The following is a 23206-nucleotide window of genomic DNA, read 5'->3' on the forward strand; positions in this document are numbered from 1 at the left end:
ATAATTAAGTCAATATAAGTCGCAAAAACAAATTTCTAGAATAAAAGAACATTAGTTTAACTGGCGATTAATTTATTGAATAATGTCATTAATTAAATCATTAATTAATGTAAATAGAATTACTTATTGTCCTTTGATATAAAAAGAAAGATTCAAGACAATAAATTGTGCAGTCCGAAACTTTATTGCAAACAATTCTGCCAGTCATCAATTAAAACTCGGTTTCACCAAATTAATTTTAATCTCGATTTAATTTACTTTTTATTTTTATTTAATTCTAAATAAGAAAAAAATAAATAGTAAATTTAACCAAAATTATTCTTACATTTGTGAAATCAGAAATTATAATTGATTGATTAGAGGTCAAAGTCATATTAAATATCGCAAATGCAATAACAAATATTGTACATTATTTATTAACAATTCTTTAACAAATGTGTTTCAAATACAAAATATACAGTTTCGTATAATACAGATAAAATTGAATATATTCCTACAATGATTGTAATCGGTGTACAAGACGCAAGAAACCGATGGAACATTCAGACAGTTCTCTGGATTTTATGATGGATTCATGATAAGTTTAAACGGAGACTGGCATTAGCGTCATCCCATTGCATTCAATGGCGATTTTAACACCAACAATAAAGAAAGCAATGTTCTTCACCATTGACCTATGAAAAAAGGCAAATATTAATGTGAAATATTTATGTAAGCTGCAGAATTTGCAAATACAATAAATTAATATTTTCTCGGTTCAATTTATTCTTTATCTTTTTCTAAATCTAAGAATTAAAAAAAGATAAAGAGTAAGTTAAATCAAGATTAAAGTTAATTAAAGTTAATCTAATTAATCTGATGGAATTGGATCCTAATATATCCATTTATACTAATATACATTATTAAATTTAATCTTAATTTTATTTATTATCTTTCTTTAATTCTTAAAACTAGAAAAAGACAAAGATAAGTTCAACTGAGATTAAAGTTAAATTGGTAGAAATGGTCACAAATTCAACAAATGTATACTAGAGTTCAGCTACAAACCTAATAATAATAAAAAGAATAATAATTATTTCTGCGAGAAATAATTAATGAAATAATCTAACACGAGTAGAGGTTAGGATTGCTAGGTACCATCAAGTCTACTCTGCAATCTCTCAAAGAAAAAATGTAATTCATCGTAACTTACCACTTGAACTGATCGTAGTAGACATCTTTGAAAATCTTTCCGATTTTTTCCGTCACCATTGTTTGTCTTTTGTCTAAGAATTGGTGAAAACTTCAGTTGGTTCAAGTTTCTCGTCACCTTCGTTGAGAAACGTTTAGGGTTCAGAAGTTCCGCCAATTTCCGCCTTACCGCTTCGCCGATGTGTCTCTTCGCATCTTTTCCACTTCCTTCCTGCTTCTTTTTTCTGCTAAAGATCCAATGTATATTTGTGTCTCATTCCAAAGGCAAAGAGTGCAAATAAACGGAGCTAAAGCTCGATGAATTTGCACCTTCTGCACCTTTTGCACCTTCTGATCAATAAATAGCGCCCTTTAAAAGCAGAATTACATATGGGCAAAAGCGATACATTCATTCGACAATATAACGATCTATTTACTCAATAATTACGAAGTAATTAATCAGGTCAGTTCAGAAGAATAAAATTTTCTAACTGGTGAGCAAAGTCACCTGTAAGCTTTAAAACAGTTGTAATAAGAGTAATGTGGAACATATTTCACAAATTAGTGAACAGTGCATAACGTGGATTAATTGGATTAATGATGGCCGAGTTTCTTCGTAAGGATAATTGAAGCTATTGCAAAATATTTGTTGACACATTGTATGGTTGTTCTACAAGGATGGGTGCAGGAAAAAGTCAGTTTACGGAAGAAGAGCTGCAAGATTATCAGGTAAGGCTGTTTTTTTTCTTGCTTTTGCTTATTTTTAGCTCTGATATTTTTTAATAATATGTTTTTCTTGATAGGATTTAACATATTTCACCAAGAAGGAAGTCTTATAGTGAGTATTATCAGTGTTGACATTTCCATTTATTTAAGTATATACATATTTTATTAAGATTTATTATATTAAAGATTGTGTTAATTATTATATGCAAAATATTTGCTTTCTTAACAGCGCAAAATATTTGCTTTCTTAACAGCGCACATCAGAAATTCAAGGCGCTTGCTCCAGAAAAAGTTGGACACAACAAAAATGCAAAGCTGCCAATGTCCAAGATCTTGCAGTATCCTGAGTTGAGAGTGAATCCTTTCGGCGACAGGATCTGCAAAGTCTTTAGCTCCAGTCAGGATGGTGATTGCACCTTTGAAGATTTCCTGGACATGATGTCTGTGTTTAGCGATGCTGCTCCGAAAGCTGTGAAAGCTGAGCATGCATTTAGAATATTTGGTAAGCGTACAGATGCCAATTAATTGTCCACGTTGAAATCATATCTTCAATTTAATAACGAAGTTTTATTTATGAAGATTTTGATGGCGATGATATGCTCGGTGTGGGAGATTTACGTCAAGTAGTCGACAGATTAACTGCACCCCAAAGATTAAATGACAGTGATATGCAGCAGCTTCTTCAGTATATCCTTGATGAAGCTGATTTAGATGACGATGGTGCGCTCAGTTTTGCTGAATTTGAACACATTATAGAGAAGAGCAGTGACTTTTCTAAGTAAGATGCTTCACAAGATCATACTTATAAAATCATACTTATAATTTTTCTTATTTCGTTAATAATATAAAAATTTTTTTTGCAGGAGTTTTCGCATTCGTTTATAAACGTATTAACGAATATGCCAATGAAAGACTGAATATTATAATTGAAATTTAATTATAAGACTTGGGCCTAATTCAGAAGAGAAAAAAATACGATCGACGCTACTGCAGAATGTGCCAAGGGTCTATAATTTGATCTAAGTCAGATGATCTTTTTTATTTTCGACCGAGCTTTTTTATTTGAAGTTGTAATAGAAGGAACAGATGTAAAAATGAAATGTTTAGATTCCTCAATTTAAAAATATCATATAATATGCCATTTAAAACTGCCAAACATACAGTGGTATTATTGATGTATGACGCTCCAATTTAATGAAAAAAAAAGTCTCCTCTTTTGAGATCAGTTATTAAGCATTTTTGAAAGCTATATCTTATGTAATGAAGTTGAATGAATGCACAAATTTGACTTAAAGTCATTATATCAACTTGTATCTATTATTCAGTCAGAAGACAGAAAATTCATCTTCATTATGAACTTTCAGAATTATATTTGTAATAAGCATTTAAAAATACGATACTCATATTGAAATATATTATTTAAAAATTTTGTTTCGATTGTTATACATTTGTATAATTTTATTTATAATATATATGTAAAAATGATATATAACATCTCTTATTCTATGTTACAAATGATACTAAAGCTATCCAGTTTTGTTTATATTATACTTTATTACAAAAATCATCAATCTGTTACAATATCCTGTATATTGTAACGATATCTCACACAATATGATATAAAAATGATGATTCCATAACATCCCAATTCACAATCGCTTATAACTTAGGACTGTAGATATCCACTAAAAATAAAAAAATAAATATCATTATTTGTCTACTAATATAGCACACACGGAGATTATCTCAAAAGTCATAAATATATCTTACGGAAGTTTCATCTTCATGAATATCCAACATGCAGTAAATGACACAAGTATGCTAAGGAATCCAACACAGATCAAGAGAACTCTATTAAGTTTTGGTGTTGACGGACCATGCGTTTGATCTAATATGATGAAACCCAATCCTCCCATCGTGAACAAGAAACTGGAGGCTAAACCTTCCATGATATACTGTCCATTTACACGATAAGGCATAAATGCTACCTATAAGAATACTGATTTACATTAAAGAAGCTAATTACTGGAGAATGAAAGTTTTCTCAACAATAATCTTACGGGTCTCGTGTGACCATGCTCATCTGTCGTAGATCCTACGCTGGGTGGCTCAACAATTACATCGTATATAATTCCTATAAGATAAAATCATGTAAAACTGAACTAAAATAAACATAAATGATAAACAATATTAGAAGCATTATAATGTATTATATTTAATTATATAAAATAATAATGGAAACGGAGAGAGAACATATTAAATTATATAAAACAACATAGTATTGCTAGGTAAATTATATATTATATAATATATAAATACTTTATAACATATTAACAATAAATACATAAAATAAAATTGTATTATAAAATAATATTGTATAAAATAATTTAATATTATTGTGTATAAATTATACATTTTATAACGCAATAATAATAAATAAGTCGAGAGAATTGACGGCTAACCTCCTGTCACCAAGAAGTACGACAGCAGTATGAAGGAGAAGACTATCATAGCACTAGGTTTCACGAACCAGGACGGTCTCTTTAATTTTAAGTTAGGCACTTCCAAGATTAAGAACGGTAACCGGTAAATGCACTCCATTCTGCCGCGACCGAGTCTAAGCTGCTACGAGATGAAAAAATAAAGGATTTCGCCCAGAAACATCCACTTGACAGCTCCAGACTTCAGATAGCCTGAGACAACCCGGCAACTCTGAAACAGCGTCCCCTTCACCTCCTTTCACCACCATGCCAGATGCCACACGGCTCAACCAGCGAACTAGCGTGGAGCGCGGGCACAGTGCACGAATATCTAGACGCGTGGCGTGGCGTTCTACCCGGAACTCCTGGAAGTCCCGGAAACGGTTTATCACTGGACGCCTTTCGACGCCGAGCGATTTGGAGCGATTGACTCTCGAGTTCTTGCGGTCGACCGAGGATAGTCGAGGACGATATCTGAAAGGGAAGAAAAAAAGACTCGAACGAACAAACAAGCGTGATAGCGCGCCACGTAAAATCTCGTCGCAAGCAGCGACGGTAATTAAGTTTCCATTAATTCTGATTAGTTCCCACGAAGTAACCTTGCAGCGGGCAGAGTGACAAGCAAATTTTTCATGACTTAATGCAAAGCAATTCCTTAACAGTTTGTTTGTTTGATGTATTGCTCAATTCTTCAGATACTGGTAAGTATGTATCGTATTGAATAATAGTATTTATTTTACATATGTCTAAATAATTTTATACTATTACAGAGTGTAAAAGTATGATCCCCGCAGAGAGAGATCCCTGCTGCGAATGTATGATGGATATATAGTCTGAAATCGCCAGGTAATTTTATGTTGACCAGCACAGGAGGAACATATCGTGAAAATGAGTGAGATTACTCCAATGAATGATGTACCTGAGAGCAATGGTACGATGGAGCAGCCTGCTTATAATGGTGAAATAGAGGAACACGCTGGTAAGTTCATTTATCACATTTATGATGTTTATGATTACTTTCACCAATGAAGAGTAAATTTCATTTCTCTTGATTCAACTTAATCTTAATTTTTTCTAGTTTTAATGTCTGTTTCTTACCAATGTAGATCAAATTTAATCTCAGTTCAACTTATCTTCAGCTTTTTCTAGTTCTAAGAATTAGAAAAAGGTGAAGAGTTAGTTAAACTGATTAAAATTAAACTATATTGGTACAAATGGGCAAATTTTAAAAGTTAGAAAAAGATGAAGATTAAATTGAACTGAGATTAAAATTAATCTACTATAGAAACAGACATTAGTATGACTTTGATTAACATAATTTAACCGAGAGAACAACTTATAGCAAAAAATTTATAATTCATACATAATTCATTGAATCACTAATCTAATCTTTCTGTGCATTAAACAAAACATTTTACATTAAAATAATACAGATATTAATTGATAAATTAATTGCTGATCCTTTCTGTTTCGTTAGTCAAATCTCCAGTAAGTACAGAAGAGAAAGCACCAGATTCAGTATGCGATAATGGTGTAAAGAGAAGTGCCACCGCCACTGGTAATACGCCAAATAGAACGAAGAAACGTAAAAAAGTCCCGAGAGACGCCACTGCGCCAAGACAGCCTCTGAGTGGTTACTTTCTGTAATAATCGAACATACAAATACTTTAATATAAGTTAAAATATTCTGTCTATAACGAAATACAACGTGTGTACAGGTTTTTAAACGATCGGAGAGAGAAAGTTCGAAATCAGAATCCAAGTTTAACGTTCACAGAAATCACGAAGCTTCTGGCTGCAGAATGGAGTAAATTGCCAATTGATCAGAAGCAGGTTTGTTGCTTTCTTACTGTATCTCATTTGTCTCTCTAATATTAATTTCTCTAATATTAATGCTAAATACTTTCAGCGTTATTTGGATGCAGCTGAACAAGACAAAGAGCGCTACAATCGCGAGTTTAGTGATTATAAGCAAACAGAAGCATACAGGTTGTTTAATGAAAAACAATCGGAGAGACAAAATGAAAATAAGAAGGAAAGAAACGGCACAGATATAAACACTGAACAGAATGTACGATGATATTACTATATTTAAGATTGTGACTAGTCATAACGTTAATGGAAACTTCTTATTTAGGACGTTCAGCAGGATAAGGACAATGACTTTACAGGCTTTGACATCCCTATTTTTACAGAAGAATTTCTAGATCATAACAAAGGTAAATAAGTTACTGGAATTACAATTAATCGGTAAAATACAATAAAATAGACAAATTTTAAAATAATTAAAATATTTGCGTAGCTTGTGAGGCTGAATTAAGACAATTGCGAAAAGCTACATCTGACTACGAAGCTCAGAATGCGGTTCTTCAGCGACACGTGGACAGTCTGCACGCAGCGGTGAATCGCTTGGAGTCCGAAACTAATCAACAACGAACGACTAATCAAGCTCTGCAGCGTCATTTGGATTCTCTTCGTTCTCAATTAGCAGGCTGCTTCGCCACTATACCGCTTCCAGGCGAGTTTCTATAAAAAATTCTATCACTAATCACGTGTCAGCTCGACATTTTATTTGTATAAGTATTTAATTTTTTATAGGCACACATGACGGTGCTACGTTACAAAATATCGACAGTTATTTTGAGAGACTGGAGTCTCTATTAAGCAGCAACGCTGAACAAAATCTACGTAACGCCGTACGTAGTGCTGTGTCTCGTCTCGAATTAGTTGGATGACGATCGCCTCCGGGCAATACAACCAGTGCGTCGTTGAAACATCATCGTTCGAGGCATTCACATCGAAAGTAGCGAGGAAAAGTTTAGGTGTGTTGTTTTTAGCGGTTTGTAAAAAAATCCCATGTTATATCTTACAATAAGATCGATGATTGCCAGTTATTTATGAGTGAGTTTATGTGTGTATTGTATTTAATTATTTGTGGTATTTTTAGTATATGAGACAATAATTTACACTTTATATACTTATTTTAATCAAAATTGAGTTATAAATATAATGATGATTTCATCAACTTATGTATCTTAACTTGATATGAATTTAATTTAATTTATGCATTTATGTATATTGAAATAGTTACATGTGCATTGAGATCAAATTCTTTTTAATTAATACCCAATGATTAGTCTGAAAGTTTAAAGAATCTAAATTCAATATTATTTAGAATACTTAGCGCTTATTAAATTATTAATATATTTTTATCCTGTCACGAATTATTACCCATGTTCAGCATATGCTTTTTCAGTTGATTCGACATGAATCTGAAATTATAAGTTTTAATCTAACATCGTGTTATATAAACATAAAAATTATTTATAATTTAAAGATTTATGATTATTCTTACCTCAAGGATGCTGCATTGGGTCGATTATATTGTTCAGCATAAAGTATAATAGCTTCAATTTGCGGAAATATATTGATTATAATACTTTTTTTTATCGACAAAATAGATCGTATGAACTCAAATGTAAATTGCGTATTTGTCATCAAATATTTTTGCACTGCAGCAGAAATAGCAGTTTGGAATTTTTCCCTGAAAAGCCAAGGATTGATTATAAATTATATATTATATATACTTTTTTTAAATTTTAGATATAATATATATCGATATTTGTTCACCTGATGAATTTATCTTCCTCGTAATAAGGATTTTTTATTATATCATTGATAAAATCAATTGTGTGTAGTTTGTGTGGATGATGATCATGAACCTTCATGTAACACCCAAAGATGCTCGGAGAACAAATTTGGATAATATGTTCCGTAATATATTTGGGATACTTTCTTCCTTCTTTAAGCAATGTTTTTATAAGCCAAGTTATCTGTGTGAATGTATAATAAATATATTTGCGACACACTGTGACACTGAACAAGTAATTATACGATTGCATACCAAGTTGGAGTGTTTGTGTAAGGCGTTGTCGGATGATATATTATAAAAGTTTGACATCAACATTTCGAAAATCATACGTAGAAATTCGTTCTTTACATCCTTAAAGCATTTCAGCAACGTATCAGACACCTTAAAACTACAACCGCTGTTGACTTCAACTATCAGAATCGGCAAGTATTGATCGAAGATATCTCGGATCATTGCTTGTAATAATATATCACTTTTGACATTTAATTTCTCCAATCCGAGCATTATCATTGAGAATATCTTCTTTCCCAATTGCTTTATATACGACTGCGTAGAATTCTCTGGTACCAATATAATTTTATTGATGAGTGTTCTTAACATATCGTTTGGTTGATTCTGTGAAGGTAACATTTCTTTTAGAATATAAAAATTTCAGCAGCGATTAAGTTACGCATATTTTAGAATATTTACTTTAGTATATAGCATTGGAGAAATGCAGAGAATCAGTGTACCAAGACATCTATAAATCCAAAATGTAAGTTCCGAATCTTTTGTTTCCTCAGTTATAGGTATCATGATCCACTTCTCTAAATTTTTGAAATACGTTTTACATTTCGCGTTGTACTGATGCTTTTCTTGCTCAGACTGTAAAATTTTTCAGTTGTATTAATTTGTTTTTGGATTGAACAAAACATGCTGGATTCATAAAATTAATACCTTTAAAGTATTTAGTTTCTTCATGAACGATATTATGAATGTCAAAATAGGTTCATCATTGTTCTTAAATTCGTACACATCATAATCCGACACAAATATTTCTTTAATCTCATTAAGATTGATAATGTAATTTTGCAGAATCCTTATATCTTCCTTGCTTACATTGTAACCAACAATGGAACATTTTATCCAAGCCTGAAACATATATTTTATTAATTCTCTTCTAATCGCTTTGCATCGTGTAATGACAAAACAAATTGGTACAAACTTGGATAAGAATAGTATCAAAATTCGGAATTTCCTTTTTCAAGTTTTGAACAGCTTCTTCATTCTCGAGAATAGATATTAAATAATACAGAGTAATTCTAAAGACAAGATAATTTATTATTATACTATTTTCAATAGATATTGATTTTCAGATAAAACATTTTTACCTTATATCTTTGACAAATATTGATGCTGCAAAGTGCTGAAATAAAGATATAGCTGAATGTTTATACTTCTTAGCAGTAGCTGGTTCTCTAACTGCCTCTAAGGTGAATATGACAGCTAGTTTGGAAATAATTTTATAATTGTCACCAGTAAGTACGGGATCGAAGACGAGTTGGCGAACTCTGGATGCAACGAAACACCACAGTGCGTCTAACATTTTTCTGGCACCATCTATAAGCATATTTTAGTGGGTGTTTATATTTTCGTCATATAAACTTGAATTTATCATACGAAATCATAATATTAATACATTTGAATAAGTTTTTACAAGAACGAAGGATCTTAATTTAAAAATATATTTGAAATAAAGACAAAAACATACCAACCCGAATTGTTACATGAAACTTGTAAGATGATACATTTTTCGAAAACATTCGCGATCATCTCCAATAAAGATCCAATTCTGTTCTTTTGACACTCCAAAAGATAACGATCGATCCAACCACCGATAAAATTAAACTCTCCTAGATCTATTTTCTCATTGCCAGCCAAAATCGTGTTCAATACATCCACAAAATTGATCATCATGGAACGAGATGTTTCATCCTTGCGACAACTTATCAAGTTAATCTGTAAAAAAAAATCAGAATTTATAAAATGTACATGATTTACATTTGTATAATTTACATGAGAAATGGAGCATACTGTTTCTGTAAAATGTCTAGCTATGGAACCAAGAGATAATTTTCTTTCATTGAACAGCAAAAGACACGCTAATTTTCCTTTCCAAATTAGATTGCATTTTTTATTATAATCGTTATTCAATTCAGATGTAGATGGCAGGAGATCTAACATTGTTATACACTGTAAAAACGTATATTAATAGACATCGTTAATGAAAAATTTAGCAATCGTATATATTTTTTAACTCACAACGTTTGTATCTGCGGTAATAGCTAATGTAATAAATAAAGATATGAAATTGTAGAGACCACTCTCCGAGAATTCTGCGACTTTATTTTTCGAAAATTTCGTATATACACGACCCTTAATTTGATTCCAGTATTTTAAGTCTGATGTACCGTATTTTTTCAAAAAGGTACCTAAAAGATTAACTTTCATGATACACTCAACACTCAAAATTTTTCATCTACCCACCTATCAAATGTAAGAAAATGCCATAACTGGATTCCTTGGAATGTTCAAACTTGCCATAAATTCTGTCATTAATCTGTTTCAAAATATCCGTAGCTGTCTTCCTAAAAAAAAAATATTCAAACTTTATTTATTTATTTTTGAATATAACTACAATCTTTGTATATAAACTACTTGGACATACTTTTCAAGAGACAGGGCCCAAGGCCCAGAAGTTTGTAGTAGAAACGGTTGATCTAATCTTTTGTGGAAACAGTCCCAAAGAAAAGATATAATTGGTACTCGCGGTTGCCACCAATTAATAATAAGATCGAGTAATAACGGTATTATGATCTTAAGCTCCACATCAAGCTCATCTCTTTCGCCATCTTTTCCACCTTTACATACGTATGCTTTTAGAATCTTTTCAACTTGTTCACAATTAGATTTAATCTATAAATAAAAAATATATCCGTTATACGATCTATGAAGTTTAATTTAATTTGTATCATAATTACCCTTGAAGAATTAAATTGCAGGTATACGCCATCATTACTATATCCATACAACAGAGACAGATGATATATTATCCAAATGCAAAACAATTCTGGATTTTTACAATCTGGCAGAGAGGAGTCCACGCTTCTGTGCCAGAAGATCACTTGGGACTGATTCTTAGTTAGTACTCTATCGATACAACTATTTACAACATCCCAAAACATCTAAAATTTGATTATAAGTATATCTACGAAATTATTACTACCTTGGTTATTATTATTAATACCTTAGTTTTTTTCCTTTCTCCTAAACTGTCGACAAGTATTTGAAACATGAGCCATAATTCTCGCGTGCACGTGCAACAGTATGGCGTTTTCTGCGTAAGGTCAACAGTCCAGTTTAAGGCTAACTAAACAAAAACGGAAATATAAAATATCACGTTTATATTATTACACAAACAAGTCAGATATTTTAATCATTTTCACCCTTTCAAATATTTTCAAGGTAGAATATAAGAGATCATTGATGACCATTTCAGCAGTAGTTTCAAACTCCTCCAGCTGTGTGTGATATTGGAACCATGTAGTTCTCGAATGCATTAATGTTACAAAGAACCACCTTAACTCTATATGCATGTGGTACAAATGAAACTCTGGCTGGTTACACTGAAACAGAAATAATAATAAGCGTTTTTGCTCGGCCAAAAAGACAATCAATTTTTTTAATTACCTTATTCCCTATATTAGAAGCAGCATAATGCAGAGTCGAATCTGGGATGCTATGTAAAGTGCTGAGAAAATGTTTAAGGCAATCAAATAGACTATCCACGTCTTTACCAATTTCAGGCATTACTATTTCTAACGCATTAAGATCCCATTTTATGCTACAATGTCAGACGAATATAAGACGAATCAATTATTGTAAAATTAAAATATTATAGAGATAAAAAAGCATTGCATTTACCTGTTCATGTACATACGGAAATATACAATAAATTCGCAAATCATCCTTCTTAGAGAAAAGTAATTTACATTATCATTATTGCATGATCCAGATATCGTAACTGGCCTCTCGTGTCTGTTTAGTATTTTCAATTGCATCCTGCAATAGAAAAATAAATGTAAAATTATAGATGGTGTAAAATCATATTTATTCAGTAGTCTTCAAAACATCATACTGAAGATTTTATTCTCAAGAAATATTCTTACTCCATGCAATTAATAAGATGTTTAAGATCCATTATGGCAATTGCTCCAGGCATGACGCAGCCAAAAAGATTGACTTCCACGTGTGAAAAGGAATAGTTGGTTTGTGAAAAAAGCGTATTGTCCACCTCTCTGCGATAAAACAGCCCGGTCCTGCTTAGCTGCCAGTCGTTGACATTCACTTTGCCACTGCAGTCGAAAGTAGCATCAAGATCCATCTGTAATATTTGTGCTAAATCATTTATCAGTACATTATAAAATTGAAGTGATATTACAACAATATATTGGCTGCGTTCAGCAGAACACAAGTTTTGCAATCGTTTTATAATTGCTGAGTATCTAAAAGTATAATCCAATCAATGCGAAGAAAACTTCCAATAGTTAACTTGCAAAACTTCTGCTAAATGTAGCCATTATAAGTATAAATTTTTTGTATACTTCTCTGTATTTACAATAATAGTTGTAAGATTCGTGTCGCGAAAAATTGCTCTCTCTCTCTCTTTCTCTCTCTCAACTAGCATTCGCGATCACCTCAGTTATGATCTGATCATAAATTGATAAGGCAAAAAAACTGATAGTAGGCATAAAAAAACTTGGCAGACTAAATTTGGGATGACAAAATATACAAGCCGAAATAAAACACATCCCGGTTCGCATCCGTCGTTAGATTGTTTAGACAAAAATTATGATGAAAATATGTATTCCCACCACGTAAAAATTACATTTCAAGATCCTGATGAAAACTCCAGATATTGGGAGAGAGAGAACGTGTCCACGCCTGGACTAGCAGACGACTTTATGCGTTTTGGCGGCATCTTCAGTGGCGCTGATCACGTGAATCACTGGTGAACCGCGGAATCAATTGTGGGACAGAAGACGATTGAATTCGACTGACGGAAATCTGCGATAAAATATCACTATGTACAACTGAAACGTAATTTATCCGTTTTATTTTTTCGAGTTAAATTATCACATCTAAGTATATATATATTATAATTATTTTCCCTGAAATTAAACTATTATATTTATGAAAAATACAAATCAATTAGTTTCAGGTAAACGCAATGAAATATCGCAATCATGTGTGCTCCACTTTTTTCTCACGTTTTTCTCTCGTCTATTCTTTCACGCAATTCTTTTGTATTTCGGTTTCCCTATATCTCTCCATCTTTTCGCTTCTCGTCACTTCTCTTCGAAAGGTCGAGAGGAACTTCCCTTTCTTCGCCGCAGCCGCACGATTTCCAGAGGCCGCATTCAACGCCGTTGTTTACAAGCTCGCGCACAACGTCGAAGATGGCGGCAAAAGCGAGGAGCGCGTCGGACGAAGCGGCCACGTGCGCGTGAATATACACAAAGGTAGGACGCGACGAACCCAACGCTGCATCGCTCGTTGTTGAAGCGATCTACCCGTCAACGAGACGTGTACCAGACGCGTGACACGCGCGCTCGAATTTGACCTGATCGCTCGTCCAGTCGGCGACGACGACGACGACGACAGCTGAGAAGATCTCGTGCCTGTAGACCTGATGACTCATCCGCTTGCGATCGGATGACGATGCTTCTATAAGGAAGAACGACAACATAGACACGGAGAATCCTTGGACCACACTGGTTAACATGAATACTTTTAAAGATCTCCATGAGGAGGTACGTTGCATCCTCTCGTTGCGGCCTCTCCTAAGCTAGCAGGTTCTATTTAGGAAGCATAGGTTAGCTCTTCCATGTCAGATTTGTATTTTAGTCTGATGTGGATGTTTCTCATACGCTTCTATAGATTCTATCCTTGTTCCTGTGAAGCCTTAATACACGTTATCTATTGTATGTATATTCTTGAGAATTTTTTAAAATCAAGTTCCTTTGTTTTGGAGGATGTACGAAGGCTAATGGATTTTGCTCGTATTTTGATTATGTACAACGTATTATTATGTTTTTTATAATTTACAAGTGTTTTTAGTGAAGTTTAGATTATATCTGCATTGTTTGATATTTCAAAAATTTCTATTCTTTAATCTAGATGAGATAAAGAAAAATGAACTTGTAATTGTTTATTTTTACAGCCTTCTTTGTTACAAGCTATATTTCATGGAAATGTGGAAGTAGTTCGTACGTTGCTGTCGCAAAAAGAGGATGTTAATTGGCAAGACAAGGAGCAGCGTTCCCTTTTACATGCGGCAGCATATAGGTTAATATCTTAATTAAAGAAAATGCTGAAAGTTTAATAATGTCCGCAAAAAATCCATTTCTATCAATATATATTAACTTTAATCTTTTCAACTTAATCTTCATCTTTTCCTAATTTTAAAACTAGAAAAAAAAATGAAGAATAAGTCGAATCAAGATTACAATTTATTTATATTATTAGAAAAGGTCCATTTGAATATAGATTAAGTAGTTTTCTTTTTATCTGTTTCCAATTCTTAGAATTAAAAGAATATAAAAAAATAAGTTAAACCAAGTTAACATACATTGGTAGAAAAAACGAGCGCGGACTAGAAGTTATTTTAATTATTATGTAATTAAAATGGCATTTATGTTTCAGAGGAGACACTGCTATTGTAGAACTTCTCTTGTTAAACGGTGCAGCAGTCAACAGCAAAGATAAAAAGTGGTTGACTCCTTTGCACCGAGCCTGCTGTTCGGGAAATTACAACGTAGTTGACGTTTTGTTGAGATACAAAGCGGACGTAAATGCTCGAGATCGTAGTTGGCAGACGCCTCTTCATGTAGCAGCTGCAAATAACGCTGTGCAATGCATAGAACTTTTAATGCCACATTTGTTAAATATCAATGTCTCAGACAGGTGCATACTTTTGATTGTGTCATTATTGTACAATAATTATCTCACAATTGAAAATTATAGATTTATAATAAATTATTGACAAGTATTAAATACATACATATAGATTATTGTTAAATTTGTAATTTCTGCAGAGGCGGGAAAACATGTCTTCATCATGCGGTGTATAACGGACATCTTGAAATGTGCGAATATTTAATGCAATTTGGTTGCGCGATAAATGCCTCCGACAAGAAAGACCGAAGGGCTTTGCATTTTGCGGCGTACAAAAGCCACAATGAAATTGTGAAAGCGCTAATAGCCAAAGGCGTTGAAGTGGATGTTAAAGTACTAATTTGTTATAAAATTAACTAACTTGTTTTAAAATTTTTTTATCCTAGATGTAGTAAATATTGTACGTTTTTCTATGTTTAGGATCGAGATTTATATACTCCGTTACATGCAGCAGCTGCTTCTGGTAATGTAGAATGTGTACACATTTTAATCAAAGCTGGAGGTGATATCGAGGCCAAGAACGTGTACGGAAATACACCGTTACATATCGCATGTTTAAACGGATGTCCGCTCGTGATTAAGGAACTTATAGCTAATCGCGTTAATTTAGGTGGGCCATTATTAGGATTCTGAACATCTCGATTCGTGACATTTAAATAAACGTTATATTTGTTGTTCACAACAGAGGCCGTAAATTATCGAGGGCAGACAGCGTTACACGTTGCTGCTGCCAGTGTACATGGTGTTCACTGTTTCAAGATGCTGATCTACAATGGGCTAAAGGTCAACGTTCAGTCGGAAGACGGTCGTACACCTTTGCACATGACTGCGATCCACGGAAGATTTACGAGATCCAAAACATTGCTAGATGCAGGAGCTTTTCCAGACGCGAGAGATAAAAATGGAAATACAGCATTGCATATTGCCGCCTGGTAAATCACCTGTGGACATAAGACTTTGTGATTTGAACAAAATTATAACAATAACAATATAATTATAACTTCAAATTACAGGTTTGGCTTCGAGTGTTTGACGACATCTCTATTGGAAAGCGCTGCATCTCCAGCTACACGCAATGCACAGCAACGTACACCTTTGCATCTGAGTTGCCTAGCGGGACATATAGAAGTAAGCCATATATTTTTTCGGTATCTGTATTACAGCTACTTTCCTTTTGGGAGACACAGTTGATGCAAAACATCGTTCTATATTTCTTTGCATTCGATAATAAAGATACAATGAAACTTATATCATATCTCTTAAAAAAAAGCAGCCTACATTTGATTTATATTATGAATGTCTTTGATTTGGTTTTATTGTACCGTAGGTCTGTAGAAAATTATTGCAACTCGATAGCAGGCGAATTGACGCGCGAGATATCGGTGGCAGGACAGCTTTACATTTGGCAGCATTTAAGGTAGCGCATCACTTTTAATCTTTTATTATAGTATATTTAATATAGTATTAATATTTCTTGAATTTAATAGCATAAATCGATGTGACAAGAGAAAGAATATATTGGGCTTATTTTAAACAGGGTTCGGTAGACTGCTTGGATTTGCTGTTGTCTAGTGGTGCCAATTTTCGTCTTGTCGACAACGACAATCGATTGGCTCTTCATCATGCTGCATGTCAAGGACACTACCCTTGCGTCTTCACTCTGGTTGGATTCGGTAGCGATTCGAACGCTCAAGACGTGAATGGCGCAACGCCGTTACACCTGGCTGCAGCAGCATCGAATTCTAATGCTCAGTCAGTATTGTTTCCTCCCTAGCGAGTCAATTTCTCAAATTTATTTGTCTATATGATTTATTTTAATTTCATGCAGATCTTTCAAGTGCGTACAATACTTGCTGCAGCATCGAGCAGATCCGCGTTTACGTGACAAACGCGGTTTTACTGCGATCCATTACGCGGTGGCTGGTGGCAACAAAGCGGCACTAGAAGCGCTTCTGAATGCGTCATCGTCGCCTTCAAATTTGACCACTTCACTCAATTCTTCGACCGGTCAAGAACCATCCCTGCCGGCACTCACTCCGATACATCTCGCGGTACGTAAACGCAAAAGATACATAAATTTAAATCAAAATTCATATTAACCTTAATCTAAAATGAAATTTTAGAATTTAATATGACGTATCAAAAAATTGAAAAATATTTGACGAATTTATTCGCTATGTTGAATTTTGCATTTTTTTATTCATTTTTTCACTTTATAAAAATTTTTATTATAAAAATATAATTTTTATATAATTTTTCATTACTTATACACAATGAATTGTTTTTTTCTAAGAGAAAACAATTAGTATTTTTATAAATTTATTCAAGATTTTTTAGTAAAAAAGGAGTACGTGGAAAATTATCAAATTATATTAGGTGTTGGAATTAATTCGTAGCGTTTTACAAGTGATGGGAAGTACTTTCATTAATGTATTTTTTAATGCTCATGTGAAATAAATAACATTCTTTCATTAAAAAACGCTACGAATTAATTCCAACACCTAATATATTACAAATTAAAGTGTATTAATTTGTGATATATCTTTCATTTAAATTTATAACCTTATAACTTTATTAGTTTATGTGTACCTCAATTAATTAAAAAAAAATGCGTTTTTTCGTTTTAATTTTTTTGTCTGAAAGCATATTATTTAATTAATTAAAATATCATTAAAAATGATAGTTTTTTCTTAATTTAAATTTCTATTATAAATATAAATTATATCAATATTATAAGTATAAATTATATCAATAGGTATGTGCATATTAATAGTTAAGTATAAAAAAAACATTAAAAAGATTAAGGAGAAAAAGGTGGGACATATTTGTCCCACTGTCCCTGTAAGGGTTAACAGGCATATCACGGTCACGATGAGATCTTGCAGCTGCTTTTGCCCTTGTTCCCTAATACGAATATCAAAGAAGATAGCGGAAAGACGCCGTTAGACTTGGCTGCCTACAAGGGGCACAAACAGTGCATCATACTTCTGTTGCGATTTGGCGCTTCCGTGGCAGTGCAGGTGAGAAGAACCTGGATTCTTCGTTTGGTAAACGTACATTCACACGCGTAACACTAATATTGTGTTTCCAGGATTCTGTTACGAAACGCACACCTGTGCATTGTGCCGCTGCCACAGGTCATGCGGATTGCCTGGCTCTTCTTCTGCAGAACATGGATGATCCCAACGTGGTAAATTGTTACGACTCCAAACAACGCACTGCTTTGACGCTGGCGGTAGCGAACAACTTTCCGGAGTGTGCGATGCTATTGTTAACATACAAGGCCGACTGCAATTTGCCGGATGTCAATAAGCACACGCCATTATTTCGCGCTGTGATCAACGAACGCGATAATCAGCTAGTGAAACTTTTATTGAAGCATGGCGCTCAAGTAGCTGTGCAAGATGTGAATGGTAAAACTCCGTTACATTTAGCATCGGCTTGTGGCAGGTAAGAAATTAGGTTTATACAAAATTTTTCGCTGTGATCTAGAATTGCTTTACATCCCGTTTGTTTGTAGATTGTACGCTTTAGCTGCACTCGTTAAAGCCGATCCAACTGCAGCGGCTTTGAAGGATGATCAAGGCTGCACGGTGCTCCACTGGGCTTGTTATAATGGCAATTCGAATTGTGTGGAATATCTTTTGAATCATAACGTGTTCGATTCCTTGGAAGGCATGTAGCTTCTCATCCTTTGAAGACGATTATCCAATGTAATATTTCAAGCTAACTTTTTAATTATTTACAGGTAATCCATTTTCTGCCGTACATTGCGCTGTATATCAGGGATCTGCGCATTGTCTAGACTTGCTGATCAACAAATTTGGCGGCCAAGCGGTTGCTGCTCCAAGAGATTCATCGTGTGGTTTATTACCATTGCATATCGCGGCAAGCGCAGGATCCGTTGAGTGCGCGCGATTAATTCTGAATTCCGTCGGGCCGGAATTAGCCGGTCTTGAGACGACCGATTATTTCGGACGGACGCCACTTCTTTGTGCGGCTGTCAATGGACAGTGTAACGCTATCGGTAATTTAATCGCTCTATAATGAAATTATACTTTTATATTATTTTCGAGATAATCTCATATTAATAAGATGCATCCTGTAGAATTATTGCTCGAATGGAAAGCCGACGTGCGCGCTATTGACTCCAATAAGAATACGGCACTGCACTTAGCGTGCCAGAGACGTCATTCCGCCGCAGCGTCGTTGCTTCTAAACTGGATTGAATCACTCGGTAACTCTGGTAACTCTGATTCCGATAAGAACACGTCACAATTGCAGCGCGTTTCTGTCATTAACATGATCAACAAGCAGCAAAGAACGCCGTTGCATCTGGCGGCGAGAAATGGTCTCGTGACGGTAAGCAAAAAGTGTTGATGATACCAGAAATGTAACAGCTGACATTTTCTGAGAAATATGTATTTTGTTCAGATTACGCGACGATTATTGCAATTGGGCGCAAGTGTTATAGCTGTCGATGCTGATGGGCTCACGCCCGCATTAGCCTGTGCTCCAAATCCGGCAGTGGCCAAGTGTTTAGCGACTATCCTTTCCGCGCAGGGTAATATTTCATTTTATCCATTATACATATTGTAAAAAATATATATATTCATGTATGCATATATAATATATAAGATCGCGCTATTCCTATCAGGTCAAAACGGGGAAACCACGCAATACTCGCCGGCTATTCAGCACACGTTGGAGGTATACCTGAACGGCGTGGACTCGCAACACAGCTCCGACTCGGAGTTTTACTGACAACGAGTGTCGACACGCTCGAACCGCCAAATGTTCCGAGCGAGAATGAATGTCGGCTCGAGACGCGGCTACATTGATGCCGCTAGACTGATCTTGATGAGCTGCTGGCTCTTTTCCGTTCTAGTATAATTAACTCTGACGTGACGGGTGAGGTTGCCATATAGGCGGATCTTCCATGGTGCCGCGTCAATCATGACAATACTGGTGTCTGTGCTATCGAGAAACTCGATAGAGCAGCTAATCGACTGCCAAGAGGGATATGGATGTACGTAAACAATGTAAGTTAATCAGTTACTTAATAATAGTCGATAAACTTAGGTATACTTAGAAAATGATCGAACTGTACAGAGTATTCAAAGTCAACTTTCTGTTTGTGTAATTAGGCATTCACGAGGTATAATATTGTCTTATAAAAATCCAGTGTTATAATTTCATTTTAAAATCTGTCAATTAGAAAGAATGTATGATGATATTTATGTGCGTATATCATCTGATATCGATCGTATTATGTTGTATGATTAACGATCGGTAGAATGATTAATGCGCTAAATTGAGATGACGCCCGCACGAAATCCGGGTTTGAATCCCGGCTGAAGTAGTATTTTTCGCAATAAATTATTTATATATAGTGTTTTTAAGCTGCTTATTAGCATCGATTATTAACAACTTTCTAAGATACTGAATTGCATTAATAATATTAATTTTATTTAATTTTAATAATATAATTTTTTTGCTTGTCAATTTAATTTGTGATATTACTACTTTAACTTTGATTTAAGACTATGTTTCAAGATCGATGAATAATCGGCGCACAGTTTGCTTGGACTGGATTTTGTATAAATTCATAAATATCATTAAGTACGAAGAACCGCCTTGATCGAATATGGCATTTTTCATTCATATGTGCTTAATGCGCTGTCAATAATTCTCAATTATTTATGGGTGTCTTCCAACAAGCAAGTGTAACACATCATCTCATTGTTTAACATTGACGAATAACAAGGATATGATGCACCATGTCATGTATGTCTCTTGTTGGAAGGCATCCTATGTAACTAATGTATTCAAAGATGGATTTATCTGACAATGAAATATTACCGTAAGGCGTATCTTTTTCATTAGAGAGAGTAATTACAAAATTTTGCCATTAGCACTGAATTATATTCCTCTAGAACATTATCCCACGTATTGAAGTTAATTTACTTTTAACTCTAGCAAAATATCAAGATACATGATATCTATTTTTCTCTCTTAAATCTTGCATATAGATATGTATCTCTCTTATACATAGTTGAGAACGAGATCTAGCTTTGCTGTACGCATTTGTGCAGTTTTCATCTCTTGTAATTTACAATATCTAATATAATAATTAACGCACATATATATATACATATACATTTCTTATATTTCGAGCGATATGTTTGCATAATTTTTTTAATCGCGTTGGTTAATAATAAAACGAGTAATAATAAAATTTTCTCACAATCGCGAGTCTCAAATATGGACCACAAAGAATAATAATAATAAAAAATTGCGAATACAAATAATAATAGTTGCGTTAAATAAGTCTCGATTGCAATTATAGATCTAACAATGAAACAGTGGCGTATCATCAGTTTTATAGTTGAGTGTTGAGAAATGTAGCAATAAAGAAAGGCGCAATTCGTTTGTTATGATAGGGAATTAGATATCGGTGCAAATATTGATAAAAAATATAATGTAGACAATGCTCAATTGATTGCATTTACTGAACTAGATCGTTTTGCATTAGTTAGCCGGACGTCTTCCATTCTCAGTAGTAGTCTTAACTTAAAATTTTAATGCATATTCTCTGCGTTAACGCCACTCGTATTTTATCTACGTTTATATGAAACGATTTTCCTTCGGATTATTTTATATACTTTTTTCCCACGTTTTTAACTCGGGAATCGAAGTTCAGGTCGAACGTTCGCGGAAATTTGACGATTTGATTTATCATAAAAACCGTAAGATTGATGTATAAAGGAAAAATACCGAAAGTATGAATGTTTAATTATCAATGTCTTAGCGCTGTAAATATATCGAAGGGAACCGAATTAACCCCCTCTCGACTACTCTGTACAACAGAGCGGTGCGACGAGGAAGAGAATCGAATATTTAGCTATTTTCTTAAAGATTTGTAGTAAAGAGCGTAAACTGCCTGACTGTAATTGTATGTCGATTGAGAAAGTATAGTTTGTAAATGTAAAATATATAACGGCCGATCGAGGAATTGAATCGGATTATATTGTTTTATTTTTACATTTTATTTTTAAATGTTTCACATGCTTTTTATGCTCTCCGTTAACATTTTGATCGTCGCAGTAATCTACGTACATCGTGACTACATTTTCTTGAAAATCATGGCATTTGAATGTTAAAAAGAAATTTGGAGATGACAGGGCAATAGGAGTCGGTAATCGTTGCGCAATTAATATACAGATATAACACAAAATTCTTTATTATAATAACGCGCTTACATGTTTCGGCTGATTTTTGAGCTCTCTTCAGTAACATAAATAATCTTTGTATTGCGAGATTAATTTAAGATTTTAATTTTATTTATTAGTATGAGATGTATAATCGATATTTAAAAAATACATATAATAAAATACATATAACAAAATCACTTAATTTGTAATCGTCAAACGCCATAATTTTCAAGAAAATAGAAGTATCCTGCGTAACATCAATCAGTATCAAAGAGAATATTCATCGCAGTAATTGTCTCATTATTTTTGTACTTAAAATTCCCTACAATTTTTGCATTTAATAAATTGTAAATATGATCTTTAAGCGACGGTATATACATACTGACGATCTTAAATGCTAAATGTGATCGATATTATATAGAAAATCGTGTAATTCATCGATAAGAAGACGTCGTAGTTTTACTGTATATATAAATTTGAATCATTGCTTGCGCGTGATAATTACGTGGTTAATGAAATCGTTGGTACTGAGAAATCACGATCTCCGATTTGTACATGATTTTGTATTTGTGACTGTTTTATAAAAACAGAAATACGAGAAGAAAAATTGGATACGTCGTGTGTTATTATCAGACGCGTGAAACTCCACATCACTGTAATATGTACATATAATAATCGAGAAAATTATTTTTTCTATACCCCTTTCTCTCATACAATTTCACAGAATATACGTGGGCAGTTTAATAAGTCATTAACTTTTTAAAAGGAGACTACGTTGAAAAATAAGTCGAATTTTAGTAAAAAGAAAGTTTAAGAAAATCACTGACTTGTCATACCGCCCTCGTAATACCATTACATTTTAAGGGGTTACACCAATATGTATCTGTATCACGAACATTTGTAATCAATATACGTCATTACGTTTTATTTTCACACATTGTTGCTCAGTATTGTATTGAAAGACTTTG

At 33.6% G+C, this 23206-nt stretch overlaps 5 protein-coding genes across 11 annotated transcripts in view; 3 read left to right on the plus strand and 2 right to left on the minus strand.

The window, feature by feature from the left end:
• Nucleotides 1–1192: 1192 nt before the first annotated feature.
• Nucleotides 1193–3605, plus strand: LOC105152989 (calcium and integrin-binding protein 1). 2 transcript variants are annotated; one of them, XM_011067582.2, is made up of 6 exons: nucleotides 1193–1633; nucleotides 1736–1899; nucleotides 1974–2008; nucleotides 2151–2398; nucleotides 2476–2674; nucleotides 2760–3605. In XM_011067582.2, exons 2-6 carry the CDS (start codon nucleotides 1849–1851, stop codon nucleotides 2779–2781), a joined length of 555 nt encoding a protein of 184 aa, XP_011065884.1. In that variant the 5' UTR covers nucleotides 1193–1633; nucleotides 1736–1848; the 3' UTR covers nucleotides 2782–3605. The 2 variants fall into 2 exon arrangements, with proteins under 2 accessions (XP_011065884.1, XP_011065883.1); XM_011067581.2 differs by having other exon boundaries at nucleotides 1193–1899.
• On the minus strand, nucleotides 3323–4650 carry LOC105152984 (oligosaccharyltransferase complex subunit OSTC). The gene is made up of 4 exons (XM_011067574.2): nucleotides 4359–4650; nucleotides 3957–4030; nucleotides 3667–3884; nucleotides 3323–3581 (listed from the first exon to the last, which is right to left on the minus strand). The coding sequence occupies exons 1-4, from the start codon at nucleotides 4495–4497 to the stop codon at nucleotides 3563–3565; spliced, it is 450 nt and encodes a 149-aa protein (XP_011065876.1). The 5' UTR covers nucleotides 4498–4650; the 3' UTR covers nucleotides 3323–3562.
• Nucleotides 4651–4706: 56 nt separating this feature from the next.
• Hmg-2 (High mobility group protein 2) lies at nucleotides 4707–8354 on the plus strand. Its single transcript, XM_087410231.1, has 8 exons — nucleotides 4707–5077; nucleotides 5147–5355; nucleotides 5854–6019; nucleotides 6095–6209; nucleotides 6286–6447; nucleotides 6514–6595; nucleotides 6679–6894; nucleotides 6975–8354. Exons 2-8 carry the CDS (start codon nucleotides 5265–5267, stop codon nucleotides 7109–7111), a joined length of 969 nt encoding a protein of 322 aa, XP_087266357.1. The 5' UTR covers nucleotides 4707–5077; nucleotides 5147–5264; the 3' UTR covers nucleotides 7112–8354.
• Nucleotides 7339–12820, minus strand: LOC105152986 (protein MMS22-like). 3 transcript variants are annotated; one of them, XM_087410219.1, is made up of 21 exons: nucleotides 12686–12820; nucleotides 12237–12451; nucleotides 11992–12129; nucleotides 11758–11911; nucleotides 11514–11693; nucleotides 11315–11437; nucleotides 11049–11252; nucleotides 10736–10983; nucleotides 10555–10655; nucleotides 10330–10499; nucleotides 10102–10260; nucleotides 9783–10026; nucleotides 9399–9627; nucleotides 9233–9329; nucleotides 8965–9159; nucleotides 8719–8892; nucleotides 8281–8643; nucleotides 8007–8209; nucleotides 7732–7920; nucleotides 7608–7648; nucleotides 7339–7531 (listed from the first exon to the last, which is right to left on the minus strand). In XM_087410219.1, exons 1-21 carry the CDS (start codon nucleotides 12752–12754, stop codon nucleotides 7464–7466), a joined length of 3564 nt encoding a protein of 1187 aa, XP_087266345.1. In that variant the 5' UTR covers nucleotides 12755–12820; the 3' UTR covers nucleotides 7339–7463. The 3 variants fall into 3 exon arrangements, with proteins under 3 accessions (XP_087266345.1, XP_087266347.1, XP_087266346.1); XM_087410221.1 differs by having other exon boundaries at nucleotides 7475–7514; XM_087410220.1 differs by having other exon boundaries at nucleotides 7475–7648.
• An 858-nt stretch (nucleotides 12821–13678) lies between these two features.
• The window catches only part of LOC105152987 (uncharacterized), a 29651-nt gene continuing 20123 nt past the window's right edge, over nucleotides 13679–23206 (plus strand). For 2 of the 4 annotated variants that reach the window (XR_015546340.1, XR_015546339.1), the window contains exons 1-17: nucleotides 13679–13880; nucleotides 14291–14415; nucleotides 14773–15033; nucleotides 15165–15357; nucleotides 15445–15634; nucleotides 15710–15956; nucleotides 16038–16152; nucleotides 16352–16441; nucleotides 16562–16776; nucleotides 16853–17075; nucleotides 17880–18044; nucleotides 18116–18474; nucleotides 18545–18699; nucleotides 18773–19051; nucleotides 19133–19386; nucleotides 19459–19588; nucleotides 19682–20066. Coding sequence is in view for 1 of the 4 variants with exons in the window: in XM_011067577.2 (XP_011065879.1) it covers nucleotides 13851–13880; nucleotides 14291–14415; nucleotides 14773–15033; nucleotides 15165–15357; nucleotides 15445–15634; nucleotides 15710–15956; nucleotides 16038–16152; nucleotides 16352–16441; nucleotides 16562–16776; nucleotides 16853–17075; nucleotides 17880–18044; nucleotides 18116–18474; nucleotides 18545–18699; nucleotides 18773–19051; nucleotides 19133–19386; nucleotides 19459–19588; nucleotides 19682–19788 (3138 nt within the window). In the remaining 3 variants the exon portion in view is untranslated. Of the gene's footprint in view, nucleotides 13881–14290; nucleotides 14416–14772; nucleotides 15034–15164; nucleotides 15358–15444; nucleotides 15635–15709; nucleotides 15957–16037; nucleotides 16153–16351; nucleotides 16442–16561; nucleotides 16777–16852; nucleotides 17076–17879; nucleotides 18045–18115; nucleotides 18475–18544; nucleotides 18700–18772; nucleotides 19052–19132; nucleotides 19387–19458; nucleotides 19589–19681; nucleotides 23174–23206 lie in introns of those variants that run through there. The other 2 variants (XR_015546338.1, XM_011067577.2) reach the window with 2 other exon arrangements.

Source organism: Acromyrmex echinatior, chromosome 10 (genome assembly GCF_024713525.1).
Source record: "Acromyrmex echinatior isolate Ae372 chromosome 10, ASM2471352v2, whole genome shotgun sequence".
Taxonomy (NCBI): domain Eukaryota; kingdom Metazoa; phylum Arthropoda; class Insecta; order Hymenoptera; family Formicidae; genus Acromyrmex; species Acromyrmex echinatior.